The sequence below is a fragment of the Dama dama genome, chromosome 20 (genome assembly GCF_033118175.1).
Source record: "Dama dama isolate Ldn47 chromosome 20, ASM3311817v1, whole genome shotgun sequence".
Lineage (NCBI taxonomy): Eukaryota > Metazoa > Chordata > Mammalia > Artiodactyla > Cervidae > Dama > Dama dama.
In genome coordinates, this window is record NC_083700.1 from 106,109,086 (window position 1) to 106,126,990 (window position 17,905).

At 59.0% G+C, this 17,905-nt stretch overlaps 1 protein-coding gene across 6 annotated transcripts in view; it reads left to right on the top strand.

Moving 5' to 3' along the window:
- The window catches only part of STK40 (serine/threonine kinase 40), a 37,323-nt gene extending 22,459 nt beyond the window's left edge, over nucleotides 1-14,864 (top strand). For all 6 annotated transcript variants that reach the window (XM_061122373.1, XM_061122372.1, XM_061122375.1 and 3 more), the window contains 7 exons: nucleotides 1,212-1,439; nucleotides 2,219-2,271; nucleotides 7,523-7,638; nucleotides 10,269-10,413; nucleotides 10,553-10,672; nucleotides 11,129-11,213; nucleotides 12,541-14,864. In XM_061122373.1, coding sequence (XP_060978356.1) covers nucleotides 1,212-1,439; nucleotides 2,219-2,271; nucleotides 7,523-7,638; nucleotides 10,269-10,413; nucleotides 10,553-10,672; nucleotides 11,129-11,213; nucleotides 12,541-12,762 — 969 coding nt within the window. In that variant the 3' untranslated portion in view covers nucleotides 12,763-14,864. The remainder of the gene's footprint in view (nucleotides 1-1,211; nucleotides 1,440-2,218; nucleotides 2,272-7,522; nucleotides 7,639-10,268; nucleotides 10,414-10,552; nucleotides 10,673-11,128; nucleotides 11,214-12,540) is intronic.
- The last annotated feature ends 3,041 nt before the right edge of the window (nucleotides 14,865-17,905 follow it).

The window sequence follows — 17,905 nt, forward strand, 5'->3', positions numbered from 1 at the left end:
CTACACACGTGCTCGTCACTGCTGTTATTTCAGGCAATAAAAGCTCCTTGTTGGCTTGACTTCTTGAGGTAAAATAAGTGGGAAATGCCTCCCACTGCCACACATAGACCCCACCAAGGTCTTCATTCTTAGATGTGCACTGAAAGGCACCTCTGAAAATTTGTGTCCCTTAAACATGAAATCAAATGGGGGGTGATGATGATTTCTTAGTATTTCACCTCTGGTAGCTTCCAGAGCTTGGCCTTGGTGTCTGACATTTTGGATAAGAGACCCTGAGTGGTGAGAAGCCTCTCTAGAGTCCTCTGTGTACCAGACACTGGGCTGGGCCTCTGGGGAAGACAGAATGAGAGGTATGATCTGCCCTGGAGGAGGAATACAGAGTTCGTCCCCAGGAGTCCCCCAGCCTGCTGTGCTGGCACGGAGGCCTCCTCAAGCTGCTGGGATAAAAGTCCCCATGTTGCACTGTGTTTTCTCTCCCTTGGCATACTTTTTTACCAAGGAAAATGCATCCAGAGCTACCACCCTTAGGGCTGGTCGCAGTGTCAGCTTACCAAGCCCTGGCTTATCGATACCAAGCCCAAGTGCTTACTACACTTTTGGCATGGTTGTCTTTTCTCTCTACACCCCTGTGAGGTAGAAGTTGCCGCCCCTTCACACATGAGGAACCAGGAACTTGGAGAGGTTAGCTGAACTGCCCCAGGTCCTACAGCTAGGACAAGGAGGGGCCAGGGCCTGAAATCAGCCATCAGGGGCCAGCGCCATTGTGTGGCCCAGGAATCCTGCCTCCACGTGGAAACAGTTGCCTTGAACACATAGAACTCTTAGCTCCCACCGTCATGGACATCGGAAGGAAGTTTGCATTGATCATTGCTACACTCTGGGAGAGCTAAGGGAGATGGGGGCCCTGAGGGTGCTGCCCTCACACGGCGCTCAGAGGGCTGCCAGCACACTGGGCCCTCGGTGCCAAGCCCTGAGCCATACGCTTTGCAGTAGGACCAGAGCCTAAAGCCTGACCCGCGCTGCTTCAGCCTGGGCCCTGTCTGGGCCTGGCAGTGGCGCCGGGGAAGCAGGGCCGCGGGGTCCATGCCGCCCAGATGTCAGGCCCCCACCACTCACATGCAGGCTTGTTCAGGCTCCGGTAGAGCCCCAAGCCCCTGGCCCTGGCCCTGCTGAGCCCATGGCCAAGCCCCGGTCTGCGCCCTTCCTCCCAGGACCGCACCTGTGAAGTGGTTGAGGACACAGAATCCAGCCGAATGGTTAAGAAGATGAAGAAGCGCATCTGCCTCGTCCTCGACTGCCTCTGCGCGCACGACTTCAGCGACAAGACGGCTGACCTGATCAACCTGCAGCATTACGTTATCAAGGAGAAGAGGCTCAGCGAGCGGGAGACCGTGGTCATCTTCTACGACGTGGTGCGCGTGGTGGAGGCCCTGCACCAGGTGAGGCCCCGCCCCGCGGCTCCCGCCTCCTCTCCTTGGAAAGCCACCCCGCTGCTCTGACAGCTGCAGCGCTGTCCCACCCTCGCCCAGCGTGCTCTGCAGCCTGGACGTCCAGAAGGAAGGCGGCTGGATGGCACGCCTGAGGGCGCGTGCCGCAGGCCCAGCCCACGATCCTGGGGCATGTGGGCCGCCCAGCAGAGTCCAGCACAGTAATGCCCATCAGTTGAGAGGCTAGGGGTGAGACACCCACCAGGGGCAGACACAGCCTGTCTCTGAGCCTTTCCTAGAGTCGGGGGTGTCAGGAACCCCGAGGCACAGGTTAGGAGAGCCTGGGCTGCCTTCGGACACACGGCTTCTGTGGGGCTGAGCCTGTGATACTTGTCATCAGAACTGTGAGAATTCACCCCTGACCCCAGATCTAGGCAGGTGCTTGGGATTTGGTGGGAGGGAGCCGGGTTTGCTTTTGCTTTTTTTATGGGATGTCTGATGGAGGCAGAGAGAGGAGTGGTTTTCTCTGCTGGCGGCTGCCTTAGGGGGAGAAAGAACCGGAGTAAACGCTGTAGATGGGGCCAAGACGGCCTGGGCTCACATGTTGCCCAGTTCATGCGCATGTTTAATGAGGCCTTAGAGTGGTCTTCATCTGTCCGAGGCTTGCAAATTGAGTCCCAAACCTAAAGAGGCGTGTCTTCCCCAACACCTGGAGAGCCTGCCTCTTACAGGTCGGGTGCCGCTCTGGCTCTGATCGTCACAGTACAAACCACATGCCTGTTGTTTTCCAGAAAAATATCGTGCACAGAGACCTGAAGCTAGGGAACATGGTGCTCAATAAGAGGTAAGCTTCGCTTTTCTTCTTTCACGATGGAACCTCAGGGCTGGGACAGGCTACACACTGCATCTGCCCAGAGCCCCAGCGTCCCCATGGGGATTCTGACTCCACACAGCCCACCTCCCCCAGGAGCCCCGGGGGCTGGGGAATGGGATGCCTGCTTCTGTCCTTTGCCACAGGGGAATATGGTGCTTGCTCAGAAGGGGAGCCTTAGGAAGGATTTCAGCAGTCTCCCTAGTCCATTCGTTTGTCATGCTCAGTGGGTGCCCAGTAAATGACTATAAAAAATAGACCAACGGGTGACGGAAAGACAGATGAGCAAAGCAAGGCTGGACAGGTTCCCAGGAAACAGACTCTTAGATGTACATGCAGGAAGTTTCCTGGGGCGCATCCTCGGGGAGGAGGGGGCGAGATTGGGCTGAGGGAGAAGCTGAACTCTGGGCAGTCACGACAGGGCCTCAGCCTGGAAAGCCAGGTGGCCCTTCAGAGGTTCCGCATCCAGTCAAGGGGCGCATGGCCCTGTACCCCGACTGCAGCGTGCCACTGAATTGGAGGCTGTGCCCGGGGGCATAGCTTTGGGCAGGGCAGCTTCCTTTGGCTGAGAGGACTTCCTGGAAAAGGATGACTTTCCTAGCAGCAGGGACAGAGCACCTCCCTACTGGAGGGGGTCTGGGCAGCTCACCCCAGCATCCTCGGGGAGCCGGCGGCAGAGGGACATCATGTGAGGCCCCGCCCCGGGCTCTCATCCCACTCAGGCAGAGGGTCTGGGCCCCTCCCAGTGACCTGGGGCAGCGGTCCCCCCACCTCTTTGGCACCAGGACCGGGTCGTGGAAGACACTTTTTTCCACAGACGGGCATGGGGGTGACTTCAGTCCCACCCACCACTCACCTCCTGCTTGCTAGGAGGTCACGGATCACCACCGGTCCAGGGCTCGGGGACCCCTGATCTGGGGCCGTGGTAGAGGACGCACCAGCCGTGCAGGGGCCCAGGCCCGGCGTGTGTCGCCACGATCCTAGAGGCGCGGCCCCCCATCTCCCTGAGCCTCTCACCCTCACCTCTCTCACTCCCGGTGTTAGGGTGGGTCAGAGAGCTTACAGATGGCGGGCCGCACACCCCTCGTAGCAGAAGTGGTGTGGTGGGGGATCTGTCCAGAATGTCGGCGCCCATCCCGTAGCGGCCTGGGCCCACTGTCCCTAGGAAGTGGCCAAAGCCGCAGTGGTCACAGGAAAAGGAGCTCTGGGGAGGGGCCTGGGGCACCAGACCTGGCCGTGCCAGCCCGATTCCCCTCCGTGCACACCTGTCTCCAGCCCCACCCGGCGCTGGCGCCGCAGACGGTCTCCTGGAGCTCGCCACCTGGTGGGGGCAACTGGGGAGCGGGTGTCACTGTATTGAGGCCAGTGTGCAGAGGACAGAGGGGCCGAGACTCTGGCCGTCTCAGTTCCCGAAGGACGAGCAGAGGTTTGCCAGCCTGAGAAAACAGTGGTGAAAACCTGGTCCTGGGAGCTACGCGGGGAGGAGGGAAGGTGGGAGTTCCAGGGCTGAGTGAACCCTGAGCGGCCGAGAGAGGGTTAGAAACCCGGGAGGAGCGGCCCCGGCGGTCACACCCGGCTCCCAGCACAGCACTGCCACTTGATTTACCCTTGAGGCCGTGAGCACGCGCCCCTGTGATTATTCACCCGTTCCTTTAGTCGTGTATTGAGAAGCTGCCGTGGAACCAAGGCACTTTGAGTTTCTGCATCCTTGTCTGTGGAAGCAGAGATGATTACGCTTCCCTGCAGACACTGGGCTTCCCAGGTGGGCTAGTAGTAAAGAACCCACTTGCCATTGCAGGAGACATAAGAGACACGGGTTTGATCCCTGGGTTGGGAAGATTCCCCTGGAGGAGGGCATGGCAGCCCATTCCAATATTCTTGTCTGGAGAACCCCATGGACAGAGGAGCCTGGTGGGCTATAATCCAAGGGGTTGCAGAGTCAGACATGATGGAAGCAACTTTAGCATGCATGCATGCAGATCCTGGCTCCAGACACGAGACTGCCTACAGGGTTTGGCCCCTCATAAGCGTTCCTAATGCGAGCCAGCAGGCTGCAGGCCTGACGCCCTCTCCCTCTGGAGATGAGGCCCACTATGTGGTGAGTGGCCGGCAAGGATGTCCCGCAGTGCCCCGGCCCCAGCTAGGTGGTGCACGAGGAGAGGCAGTTATCAGAGAGCGCAGACCACCCCAGCCCTGGGAGCACATTGTCTTCACGTTGGTGGGCTGGGTCCTGGCCTGCTGAGGGACGTTGACTCCCAAGGGTGCTTTTGGGCGCGTGCCATCAGGGGCTTCTGTGGTGCTAACGAGACCAGCGCCGCAGGCCTCTTTGTCTCCATTGGTGGTTTAGCTGCCGGCTCCCATTTTTCCAGGGCCCCTAGGTTCTGAGAATGTGGTCGGAAGGTCATGCCTGTCTGAGTAATGCCGGCATTGCTGTAGCAGCTCTTCCGTGCATGTGCGTGCGTGCGTGCGTGTGCACCCATCGCTGTTTTCTTGGGACTGCAGAGCACCCACACCTCATCAGACCTGGGTTCTTGGCAGCACATTCTCTAATCTGATAATCCCTTTGCTGCGTCTTGGGCAGACAGAGGTCCTGGCCGCCTCTCGCTTGAGTCATGGGTGCCAGGAAGGCATGGGAGGTGCTGCGGAGACCCATGCTGACCGCCCAGCTCCTACTCCCAAGTGTCCACCAGCACACCCCTCCCTGCCGTGGGGCCTTGCTCTCATCCTTGCGAGTCAGGGGTGGACCTGGCAGAGGTCCAGCCCCTTCTGCCCATCAGGCCAGGCCCTAACTCCAGCTGGAGAGGCAGCAGACAAGCCGGAAGCCCCCAGCAGAACGGATCACTCCCAGGGGAGGGAACAGGGGAAGGGTTTGCAAGGCAACTGCAACAGCAAGTTCCCTGGCTATGGATGAAGGGCAAGGATTACAGTCCCCTCTTGGGGTTACGTGAGGTTCACTGTGGGTTCTTTCTCCATCCTCCTTTCTTTCCGCGTGGGTGCATTTGCACACCCAGTTTCCTAGAAAAGGAGACACAGTGTGGTAGCCCAGAGGGCCATAGCTGAAGGGTGACTCACTCAGCAGGCCCTGCTGATGCCGAGTCCCCCTCCCTGCACCCCTGCCACCCTCGCCTCTCCTGCCAGGACCAGCCTGTGGGGTCTGGACTTCCCGGGATCTGTGCGCCTCACCGACCAAAGTGATGGTGGCAGATCAGGGAGCGGGGCCAGGCGTCGGGAGGGCTGGAAGCAGACCGTGCGGTTTCCTGTGGGAGAGGCTCCAACTCGGCCCTGCCGGCCCGCCCTGCAGATTCTCAGCCGAACTTTCCTTGAGCCCAGCGCGTGCAGGGCTGAGACGACAGAGAGAGAAGGCCCAGGTGGGCAGGTGCGCTCCCGGGCCTGTCGTCACGGTGTGGCTCCTCTCGCCCGCCGCCTCCACACACTGTCTTCCGAGGGGTCTCCCAGGGTAACCCACGCCAGCTGTGCCCCCCGTCTGAGGACGAAATGTACTTGCAGCTGGCCGCTGGTCATCAGTCACTAGTTGTCAGGCCCTGGATTCAGCACTTTCCCTGGGATCTTCTACTTGTTAAATCCTAACACAGCCCTGGGAGTTAGGTGTTGATATTTTCCTTGTTTTACAGATGAGAAAATTTGAGGTTTAGCAAGAAATTAAATAACATGCCCAAGATCACCCAGCCAGGCAGGGGCAGAGCCAAGACTGGAACCCAGGGATCTGACTCCCTAGCCCACCAGACTGTCCCCCGAGTTGTCCTCCTCCCAGTGTCTTGGGCCTCCAGCTCCCATGGCCAGCTCTGACCATGGAGAAAAGGCAGCATGCCTGCTTTGTGGGGCTCTCATGGACGAGAGGGCTTAGCAGTCCCGTATTCAGGACAGTGACGGGGGTGGGTCCAAGCGGGAGCAGTCCTACTTCTTGACGTGACCTACACCCGAGACCCTTTACCACCCCGTCTTGGGATCTCGCCGCCCTGGGGGCCACCAGGCTGGTTTCTGTGGCATGTGCCAGGGCAGGCCTGTGTGGAGAGCGAGAGTCAGCGTTTCCATTTGGAACACGGGACAGAGCGGCCTTTGTTTTTGCACCAAGCCCTTGCCAGCAGAACTCCCCGAGAAAGCTGGAGGGCTCTGGGAGCCTCACGTGCGAGGCCCCGGTGCAGCCTCCCTTTCCACCGTCCTCCCAGGCCTCCCTGCCCAGCCTGCTGACGTGGGAGCCCGCAGGAGGCCTTGCTCGCCTGTGGGTGGAGAGGCCCCTGCCTCCCCGCATCCCCAGGGGCTGCCGACTTTTGTTCTCGTTGTGACTTCCTAGAAAGGATCTGAGCCCAAAGCTCCTCTCACCACAACTCTCAGATGGGGGTCTCTGGTTTTCTAGTCAGTGCAGAGTCTCAGGTACCAGACAAGGGGTGAGTTAGCTTGGATGGAACGGAAGGGAAAGTCAGGGGCTGGGCACCAGCCAGGGACGCCGTGGGCACCTGCCCGGTGTCACTCGGTGCAGACTCTGGGGTCACACAGACCTGGGTTGGACCCTGCTCCACTGCTCACTAGCTGTGTGACCCCGGACAAGCCCCTCCACTTGTCCGGGTGTCCTCACTGCATCCTCTGTGAAGTGGGCAGTGAGAAAGCCTCCATCGTAGGCTGCTGTGAGGCGTGAGTGCAGACAGCCCCTGTTGGGCACATAAGCCCAGATAAGGGTCTGCCCTTAGTGGGCATTAGTGTTTAGCATTGTCAGTGATAATGTGATAGTACTTAATCCTAAGAGTGATGACCGAAGGAATCAGCCCCCGGGGGACAAAGCGGTCCTCAGGGAGGCCTCCAGGACTCTGCTGGACTTCCTCATGGGTGAATGAGGGAGCTGAACTACACCACAGTCCCTCCCAACCTAGATACTGTGTGGGGTTGTTTGAAGAAATCTCCGCAGTTGTTCCAGACCCTAAACTGTAGCCCCAGGACTCAGGAAGGGCGCAGGTTCAGGGGAGTACCCTGAAGCTTCCCTGGGCAGAGTGACTCAGGTCCCTGCGGGGACAACTCACCAGGTATCAACCCAGGTGACTGGCCTGTGTCTGTACCCCCGATGGCACTCCCCACACAGCCCCGGGGAAGATGAGGGCCAGGGGAACAGAAGAAGATGCGGGTGTGGTTCCTCTGCCCCTGGGACGAGAGGTAGGGGCAGCCGGGGGTACAGACTCTGAGGTTTGTTCACTCTCTGCCTCCCGCCCCCCAGGACGCATCGGATAACCATCACCAACTTCTGCCTCGGGAAGCATCTCGTGAGCGAGGGGGACCTGTTGAAGGACCAGCGGGGGAGCCCTGCCTACATCAGTCCAGACGTGCTCAGCGGTATGTGCGGGGCGCCAGCAGCAGCCCCCAGGGCCCTCACCCAGTCAGGCTCTGCAGCCGTTCACTCAGGCAGCAGACTGTATCTGTGCCCTGGGCGAGGTGCTGGGGCTCCAGTGGTGACCCAAACCAGTACTGCCCATCCAGGTCCAAAACGTGGGGTCTCATGGAGGAAGATGGCAGTCATCACACTAATTACTCTCTGAGATTAGTTCTCGGAAGGACAGAAACGTGATTTCTGTGAGTGTGAGAAATAGGCACTCGAAGGCCTTGAGCTCTATCTTGAGGATAATAGCAACCCACTGGGGAGGGGGTGTGCCTGGGCAGGGGTGGCACCACACATTTGAGGAACCCACGGAAGGCCCCTGAGGCTGCTGCTCAGAAAGTTCAAGGGGAGACGCATGGGGGTCCAGTCATGCAAGGCCTGGCAGAGGCCCTGTTAAGAAACATCCTTTATTTCAAGTCTGAAAGGATGCCTTTGAACAGGTCTTCACGGAGGTTACTGTGATGAGACTTGCATCTACCACTCCCTTTGTCTATTTGTTCATCCATTTACTCTGCTGGTATTTACTGAGGCCCTGCCATGTACAAGTCTCTGTTCGAGACACTTCGGATACAGCAGTGAACAGGCAGACAAGCACCCTGCCTCCATGGCTGAGACAGGTAGTGGTAGCCAGAGCAAGTCAATTACGTAGCTGCCACCTTCTGATCGTACCGTTGGTGCCGGATGCTACACTGAGCCATGTGACAGGCATCATCTGTTTAAAACCACATGTTTTAAACTACCCCATGTTTTAAACTACCCCGTGTTTAAAGCATGGGGTAGCTGTTTAAAGCTACCCCATGAGGTAGAATTTTTACAGATGAGAAAATTGAGGCTCAGAGAGGTCAGACCTCTTGTTCACAGTCACAGCTAACGGTTCACCAGAAACCTGAGGCTTCCCCCGCCCCGCCAGGGCTGCCTTCTGCCCAAACCCTCGCTCCTAACTGTTTCACCATAGGCTTTCTTTCCTTTCTGGCTTGTCCTTTGCCAAACTGAGGTTTCTTTGTCCTGATCGCTCCAAGGGCTCACCCCCACTGCCATCCCTCCATCGTGAAGATCGCAGGGTTGCCTCCGGGGCCTGTCATCCCCCGCACTCACACGCGCCTCCCTCCTCACAGTAATAGTTGTCACCTGTCTTCCCGGGGAACAGGCCACTCTAATTTGCCACAGCCGTCTGCAGTCTCCTTGGAGGCCTCCTCCCAGCTGAGGGTTCTGCTGGAGCGCCAGGCCTCTGACAGGACAACCATTGCAGAGGGCAGCGGTGCCACCTCCCAGGCCTGGGGATCAGGGTTGGAGTCATGGTGGCCTCTGCGAGAAAGATCTGGGTGTCGGGGTATCCCAGCCCCCTGAGCACCCCCGCCCCACAGCCTAGCCTGGATAACCCCACATGAGCATCTGGAAGGCCTCCCTGTAGGTGACAGAGCCAGGAGGAAGACCCAGGCCCCTTCCTCAACCCAGAGCTGTGAGGTGGGGTCTGTGACTGGGGGCGGGGGGTGCTGCCTCTGGTGGAGTCTCCTCAGCAGCCAGGCCGGGGTGGCCTCCATGTGCGGTCACTCGCACCTGCTACCCGAGGCCTCTCTCTCTGACTCCTCCAGACAGATGCCAGTCTTGGAGAATAAAACAAAGGAACCCCCTGCCTCAGAAAGAGACCTGGGCCGGGAGACCGGAGACCAGGCTCTGGGACTGGCCATGTTAATTACGCAGCTGTGTGCCTCGGCCCTCAGCCCCCTCTCTGAGCTTCAGCTTCCTCCTGGGTTAAAAGCTGAAAACAGTCCTGCCTCCCCCCATTGTTAAGAGGACAAAGTGGGGTGACTCAAGTGGGTTCTGGTCTCAAGTCTGCCTTTCATTGATTCTGTGTGCTAAGCGCAGACCTGTGAGGCTATGAAGTGGCAGGCATGGCCTTACCCCCACAGTTCATGGTCTGGTTAATACCTGTGTGACCTTGGGAATGGTATTGACCTCTCTGGGCCTCTATTTTCTCATCTCTGGAATCAGGCTAATAATAGCCCCTAATTCCTTAGGTCCCAGTGGGATTAAATAAGCCCTTAACCTAGTGTGTGGCTCAATGAACCATAACCAGCATTGTCATTATCAAAACAAAATCCTCAAGTTCAATGTTCCCTCAAAAGTCAGAGCTCAGGGAGAAATCGCCTGATGGTTAGAGCTCCCGGGTGAGCTTATCTGTTGATGGGGCTGGACCAGCGCCCGGGAGCCCAGGCAGAGCAGAGCAGAGCTGGTGCTGGGGGGAGGCGGTGTGAGGCCTGCCCCAGGGGTGGGCTGCACAGGCCAGGTGAGACCCCTTCTCCTCGTGGAGCATGCCGAGGTAGGGCATCCTCCTGTGCAGCCGGGTCTCCAGAGCACGAGCAGGAACCAGTCCGAGGAATAAAGGAGGAAGGCACCTGGCCGAAGCTCAGGGACGGGGCCAGTGTGGCTTGCCCTGGGAGGAAGCACAGGAGGGTGACTGGAAGTGAGGGTGCCGGGGTGGAAGGGGGTCCCCTGGGTAGGACTCCCGGGAGTGCCAGGGAAGGGAGTGCAGGGCCGTTCTTCCCCAGTCCTGGGCTGAGCACGTGTGTGTCTGTGTGCCCTGCAGGCCGGCCGTACCGGGGCAAGCCCAGCGACATGTGGGCCCTGGGCGTGGTGCTGTTCACCATGCTCTACGGCCAGTTCCCCTTCTACGACAGCATCCCGCAAGAGCTCTTCCGCAAGATCAAGGCTGCCGAGTACACCATCCCTGAGTGAGTCCTCCCTCCCTGGGCTCCGGCCCATCGGGCTTGAGGGGTAGAAACAACACGGTGAGGCTTGGCGTCCTGGGCCCAGGACCCAGCATCAGCCCACCCTGCCTGAGTGCCCCACTGCCCCTCTCTCCTGCATCAGGGACGGCCGGGTTTCTGAGAACACCGTGTGTCTCATCCGGAAGCTGCTCGTCCTCGACCCCCAGCAGCGCCTGGCCGCCGCCGCCGTCCTGGAGGCCCTCAGCGCCACCATCGCGTCGTGGTGCGTGGGCCGGGCAGAGCAGGGTCCCGCCCGCCTGTGGGCACTGCCCTGCCTCCCCAGAGGGTCGCCTGAGGTTGGGCCTGTCTCCACCAGGCAGAGTCAGGTCTCCAGATGGTCCTGATGGGCAGGGTTGGAGGACGCAGGCAGAACTCAGGGTTGGGCACCTACTGCGTGCCAGTCGATGCCAGCTATAGGATGGGCCTTATCTCACTGAGTTCTCACCGCAGCCCGCGAGATAGAAGTTGTCCCCCACTTATTGGGTGAGAAAGCTGAGGCTCGGAGCAGCAGAGGCAGCGGTGTCAGGAAGGGGCTGAGCTGGTACTCAGCCCAGGTCTGTTGACTCCAGCCAAGTCTCAGAGCAGCGGGGACCGGCCTTGCTGGGCTGCTGGCAGCCAGACTGGGGGGAGCAGGGCCGGGCTGCCTGGAGCCAGCCTCGCTCATCTGCCTCCCTTGCAGGCAGTCCCTGTCTTCTCTGAGCGGGCCTCTGCAGGTGGTTCCTGACATTGACGACCAAATGAGCAACGCAGACAGCTCCCAGGAGGTGAGTTGGGGACGGCAACCAGGCCGCTTGGCCAGGCCCTGAGGCACCAGCCCTCCAGGCAGGGCAGGCTGGGCAGGGCGGAGGTAGCAGCTCCTGGCAGGGCGCTGGGCCACCTTGGCCTCTCCCCAGCCCTTGGAGTGGGAGCGGGAGCCTCAAGTTCCTCAGCCTGAGCCGCCCAGGGCCTGCCTCGTGTCTGGCTCAGTTGGCAGTTCTGTGGCCTGAGAGAGGGGTGGTGGGGCAGCCGAGGTGGCTTCCTCTTCCTGCCCAGGCCCTGGCTCTGCCACACGCTGGCCCTTTATACAGCCACACTTCTCTGCCCCTCTGAGTCACAGGGTTCTCTCTCGCCCTTCCTGCTTTTCATTTTTCAGATGATTCATTTTCTCCCGGTTTTCCCTCCTCCCCTGTCCCTTGCACTGGAGAAAGTGCTGGACCAGGGGTAGGGGCCGGGCCCAGGGTGCCCAGCAGCAGCCGGCGGGTGATCTTAGGGTGCCCCCTGGAGGGCAGGGCTTGCTGAGTCCTGGGAGGGAAGCTGTAAGGACCCTCCGTCTCTGGGCCACCCCGAGTCCCACAGCAAGCACTGGACGGGGGGACCGGGTGGAGCCAGCCCAGGACCACAGCAGAGCCCCCTGTCTTCGAAGAATTTCAGAACCCCACCCCCGGCTCCCACCCGCCCCCAGGGCTGTTTAGCAGCTAAAAAGAATCACCCCTAGCAAGCAGCGATGGCCCCCAGTACATCTCACTCAGCCCTCACTGCAGGCCTGTGCAGCCAGTGTGTGTTCTTATTTCACTAAAGAGAAAACAGGTTCAGAGAGGGAAAGTAACCTCCCCAAAGCCACAGGGCTCAGAGTCTACCACAGCCTGATTCCACAGCCCTGCTCTCCCCCAGCCCCCTGCGGTGGGGCCTCCCACTTCAGTTTGTGACTGTGTGTGGGCTTCTCCAGGGACCTCAGCCTGGGGCACGACAGAGAAACAGGGTCGCCCAGGCCACCCAAACACTTGGCCTGCACTGGTCCCTGGGGGCCTCGGGGAGGGGAGCGTACCGCCCTGTCACACAGGCGGGCACCAGGTCTTCTGAGGGAACGTGACCTCTCCCACGGTCAGCGGGTTAGGAGGTCACAGGTCTGAGGGGCCAGCCCAGCGAGGTCCAGGTTGGCTGGGGAGCTTCAGGGACCGTCCCCCCCGGCCCCCGTTCTCGGCCACTACTAGATCGGGCCCAGGGGGGTGGTGCCTGGAGAGGGGCCCTCTTGAGTCAAGCCAGCTGACGCCCCCCTGCTCTTCCCTCTCGCACACCCGCCTGTCGCTCGGCCTGCCCGTCTCCGCTGTGAAGGCGAAGGTGACAGAGGAGAGCTCCCAGTATGAATTTGAGAACTACATGCGGCAGCAGCTGCTGCTGGCCGAGGAGAAGAGCTCCGGACACGAGGCCCGCGGCTGGGCACCCAAGCGGCCGTCGGGGGCGGGGGTGCCGCCCGTGCGCCGGCTGGGCCACGACGCGCAGCCTGTGAACCCCCTGGACGCGGCCATCCTGGCCCAGCGCTACCTGCGGAAATAGCAGCCTCGGGCAGGGGCACCGGCGCCCACCCACCACTTCGTCCCGGCCCCCAGCCAGCGGCCCTGCCGCCCCGCCGCCGTGCTGAACTCTTGCCTAGGCTGCGCCGGGAACGGGGCAGGGACAGCCCAGGTCACCCGTGTGGTCAGCAGAGGTACCGCAAAGCTACCTTTTGGAATGATTGCTTGATTGTTTGGTTTTTTTTTAATCTGAGAAGCCTAGATAACTAATCTGCTTTTAATCATAACGTTTTAATCTACCTCTGTCTCTTTAACCATGCTGTCTCTGGACTGAGTGAGGAGGAGGAGGAGGAGGGAGCCTGCCCACCACTGATCCCCGCCCCCCCCGACCCCCAGGGGGCAGCTGCCCCCCAACAGTCCACATAAGCTGAAAGTGCAGCTCATTGCTGGCTCCCCACAAGAACGCCCACTCCCCACTGCCCTCCCAGACCCCTCACAGTCTGTTTTCATCCCTCCCCTTCTGACCCAGGCCCCTCAGTCCAAGCTTTGGAAAACTCTCACCTCATCTTAAGCGGAATCAAATATATTTATTTTTGTACTGAAACCAGCTTCTCTGCCATCTCTAGGTGGTTCGGCCCGTGGCCACTCGCTGCCCCCAGCCTGGCTGGACAGCAGGGGAGCCCACAGCCCCCAGTGGGCCCCTTCCTCAGCCCCGGGCTCAGAAGCCCCTTCTTGCCGGCCCCCTCCATCTCCAGCCCACCAGTCCCTCCTTGTCTCCGGTGATGAGGAGGTCTTCTAGACTGGCTTCTCTTTCTCCCAGCTCAGCTTCTCTGAGGTGCTGCACACCCTCACTAGCCCTGGTTTCCTCCTCCACCCCTCACCGTGGTACCGAGGTGATGCTGACCCGGATGGGAGGGAGTCCTCGGCCAGATGTGAGCACGGCCAGCACCCCTCTGTTCAGAGAAGAGCAGGGGCATCTCCCCCCCTGCCTCGTAACAGAGGCGGTGTCTCTCCCAGCAGACCGCCAGGGTCGCCAGGGTCCTTCCTGGGGGCTGCAGGGCTCACGAGGGAGACCTGTAGGGGCCGGGGGCCCCACCTGGCTTGAGAACAGCCCCGCTGCCCTTTTGAGCCGAGATTTTGAAGTGGATGCCCGTCTTGCCAGAAAACCCTGTTCTCACCAGAATGCCCCCCTCCCCGCTCTCCCGCACTGGACTTGGCCCTGCCCAGCGCCAAGCAGAGACCCTCCCCTGACCTGCCCGCGCCCCCCCCAGCCCCTCAGAGCAGCCGAGTATCCCCCTCCAGGCTGCCCTGGGCCCTCAGCCCTGCCCTGCCTGCCCAGTGGGGGAGGTGACCGAGGCCCGTATGACCTTGTTCCCCAGCGTGTGAGCTGCGCCCTCCCCAAAAGCTGACTCACTGTGAGTGACTTGGGCAAGGTCCCAAAAAAAACAAAACAAAACCTCCTTGTGCCTCAGTTTCCCCATCTGGAAAAAATGGGGCCACCTCTTGCCAGCAGTAGCAGGGCCGCCCACGCCCCCTTCCTCCCCACCTCCAACCCCAGCACGCGGGCGCCTCGAGCCTCTGCCTCAGTGGGTCCGCGGGGCCTACCTGAGCCCCGCACTTACCCCCCTGAGCACCAGGCTGGCCTCCCTCAGCCATCCAGCCGCTGAGAGCCAGGGTCTTGCGCGGGGGTGGGGCTGGGGGTGGGATGCCCTCTTTTCTATATTTATTTCAAAAAAGAAGTCTCCTAAGGAGTGGAAATGCAGTCCCGCCCAGGGCTCCCAGCGCCTGTGACTGTCTTTCTGTGAGGGCCTCACCTGAGCCCCTTGTCCGGCTGCCCGCCCAGACCCTCCAGGCCCGCTCACCTGGTGGTCCTTCTCCTCCTTTTCAAAGCAATATCCTCCGGGTCCGCAAAAGCCTGTCAGACAGACTGGTCCCTTCCAAGGTCAACCCATCCGTCTGATTAATTTCTGGCAAAGCAAATGAGAGGAGGCTGGGTCTGCCCTCACTGGGTGTCACATGCTGAGAGAAGTCCTACTGTAAAGAAACAAAAACGGAAAAAGTCACAAAAAAGTTTGTATAAAGTCATATTTTTGTACTACATGGGGACTCTTCCTGCATGTCAGCAATAAAACTTCCTGACCTGGAGCCAGCGTGGTCTGCATCATCTCTTCCCTCCTCACTGCATCGCCGTCCCTGCCACCCAGCCAGGCAGAGCAGGACCCCTTCACTCTGGGCTCTGCCACCAGGGGCCCCACCCCCACTCCACCCTAGCAGCCCTCGTCGTCTCGAAGCTGGGGGGGGCCAGAACCACCCAACATTCTCCCAGCCCGCTTTGGTCCAGCTTCCTGCCAAGTCCCAAGGGGGACTCTCTGCCTGGCTTGGCTCAGCCCCGACCTATGCAGGAAGGATGTGTCCCAGAGCAGCTGCAACCAGCAAAGCATTGATCCTCTCTCACCACCAAACCCCCCGGCTGGGGTGGGGGGACCCTAGCCAGACAGACCGCCCATGTGCCCATCCAGGGCAGCTGGGGTAAGAAGGGCCGGGCTGTTTCCTACACCACCCTCCCCTCCATAGGAAACCAAGTGGGGCGGGGCGGGGGGAGGGGGGGCCTTCCTTCCTTCACCTAAATTTAGACTCTGCAAATTGAGCACTGGAGCTAGAGGCGGACTGGTCCTGTCCCCAGCATCCCCCATAGCACACAGGCAGACCCACTTGTGTGTTCAGAACCCACACAGGCCCAGGTCACAAAAGGAACAGCGGTCCATGCCAGAGGAGCCCCTTCCCAGGCAGGTGTCCACACAGCAAGCGGGGGCAGCACCCCTCCAGGGTTCTCTGGGAAGGCCCTGGTTCCCTGAAGATTCTTTAGAGCAGGCCCCCAGGCCTCTACCTTTCCCTCCTCCCACAGTTACCCCAGCAGCCAAGCGGCCCCCATCTTCCTGGCCACTCCCAAGCCTACACAGATGTTCCCTTTTCCTGATCTGTCACGCTGTCCCAGGTCAGAAGCTGCCGGCACTCCCTGCCCACCCCAGCCACACTCAGGTCCACAAGCCTGACCCCCAGGGCCTCATCGCCATCTCAGCCTCCCTCCTGCACCCCTGACCCGATCAGCCTCTGTCCTGAGCACAGGTATCACTGGGCACCTACGTGTCAGGCTAACACTCAGCACCACCCAGGCAGCAAGTTGTGTGCAGCTGGACTCCTGGGCTCATTGAGTCCTCGGCACCTACTACTGGCCGCAGCTCTCACACCAGAACTGTTGCTTCGTTGACTTAAACTTCCCAGATCCCCCTTTACCAGTACTTTTTGTGTTAGCCCTGAAAGGAAAGCAAGGGGAAAGTACCAGAAAGGCGGGTATGATCAACAGCCTCCTATGCTTCTGAAGGGTCAAAACAAGAACCAAGATGTTCCCACCTGTGTTAGCGACTGCCTGGTCCCCAGGGTCCTCGGGGAGAGCAGCTTCAGAGAGAAGCCAGCCAGGAGCTGTGCCTGGCCGTGTCCACTGGGTCTTCCCACACCCCTTCCCCGGCTTTATTTCCCATCACAGACTGTTATTACAAGAGACGTGTGGTTAGTGATGATATCTGTCTCCCCAACTCAAATGCTGAGCTCCATGAGGCGGGCGGGAGGCTTTTCCATGTGACCATGTTGGGGTGGGGAATTGGGGACTGGCTGTCACAATAATGGGGGTAGGGGGTGGGGGGGTGAAAGGCTGCTGGCATTTAGGGGGCTGGGGCCAGGCACTCCAGACAACCCCAGAAGGCAGGCAGATTCTACATCCTGCTCAACACGAGTGAAGAAATGTGTTTATAATTACCGGAGCCAAGAATCTAACACCATTTTATACATAAACACAGAGGACTTGGGTATCCATAATATACACTAAATTTTCTGGGAAGGCAACTACTGTGTAGTGGAAGAAATGTGTACTTTTTGTTCAGAACTTAACCAAGAGTTCACCACCATTTCAGACACTGACACTATCTCAGGTCTGCACCTTTAGCTGTCACCTTCCTGGGAATTAACCAGTTCACAAATACACATTACCCTTTATTTCTTTTATATATATTACAGGACAAGAATATATGTACATCTGTAAACTATCTTATCTATATTAATTTAATAATATAATGTGATTTAATTACATATTAATTTTGATTTAATTATATATTGATTTTTAATTAGAGGTGGGTATATTAGCCATAAATTTCATTTCCAGAGCACAAAAGAAGCAATAGAAAATATGGGTACTTCCCCGGTGATCCAGTTTTTGAGAATCCACCTTCCAACGCAGGGGATGCTGGTTCGATTCCTGGTTGGGGAACTAAGTTCCCCCATGCTGTGGTGCAGCTGAGCCCACACACTACAGAGCCCACACACTGCGTGCCCTGGAGCCCACGTGCTGTGACTAGAGTAGACACCCCCTGCACTGCAACAATGGATTCCGCATGCTACAACTAAGGCCTGATGCAGCCAAAACAATAAAAAAGAAAATATCATGAAAAGGCAGCTTTGGGTCTGACAGATGTGGAGAACCACGGCCTAGAACTGCCCTGTGGAAGACTGGTAGGGAACATGGATCTGAAGTTCAAATCCAGGCCCCATGAATTTCCATTCCTGTGACTGTACACAGGCCACTTGACCCCTCCAAGCCTCACTTTCCTTCTCTGTAAAATGGGAGTCCCATATGTATACTTATGACTGATTCACTTTGCTGTTAGTTTCACAGGAAGAAACTAACACAACATTGTAAAGTAACTATACCCCGATAAAGATGAATTTAAAGAATGGAGGTCACACTACAAGTCACACAGGGTTAGTGAGAGGATCTGAAGTGTTAGTGAGAGGATCTGAAGGGTTGAGACGAGCACAGTGCTTAGCAGGGCGCCAGATACCTAAACAATACTCAACATCCCTACCCATGATGACTCACATCCCAGACCTGCACAGTTCCTCTTCCCAGCAGCTGTCCCGGGTGCTGAGGGGGCAGTCAGAGGGCTAGACAGGTCTTAAGAGGCCTTAAGTGAGTCCCCTTCTTCCCTCCACCCAAGAGCTAGGCCAGCCCTTGAAGCTCCAGTGGGGTGAGGCCCTGGTGTCCAGGAGCAGAGCAGCCAGGCCTGGCCCCAACCTGGGCCACTGGTGAAGGAGGCAGAGTCAGGTTTTGCCTTGGGCCCTGAACATGCCAGGCT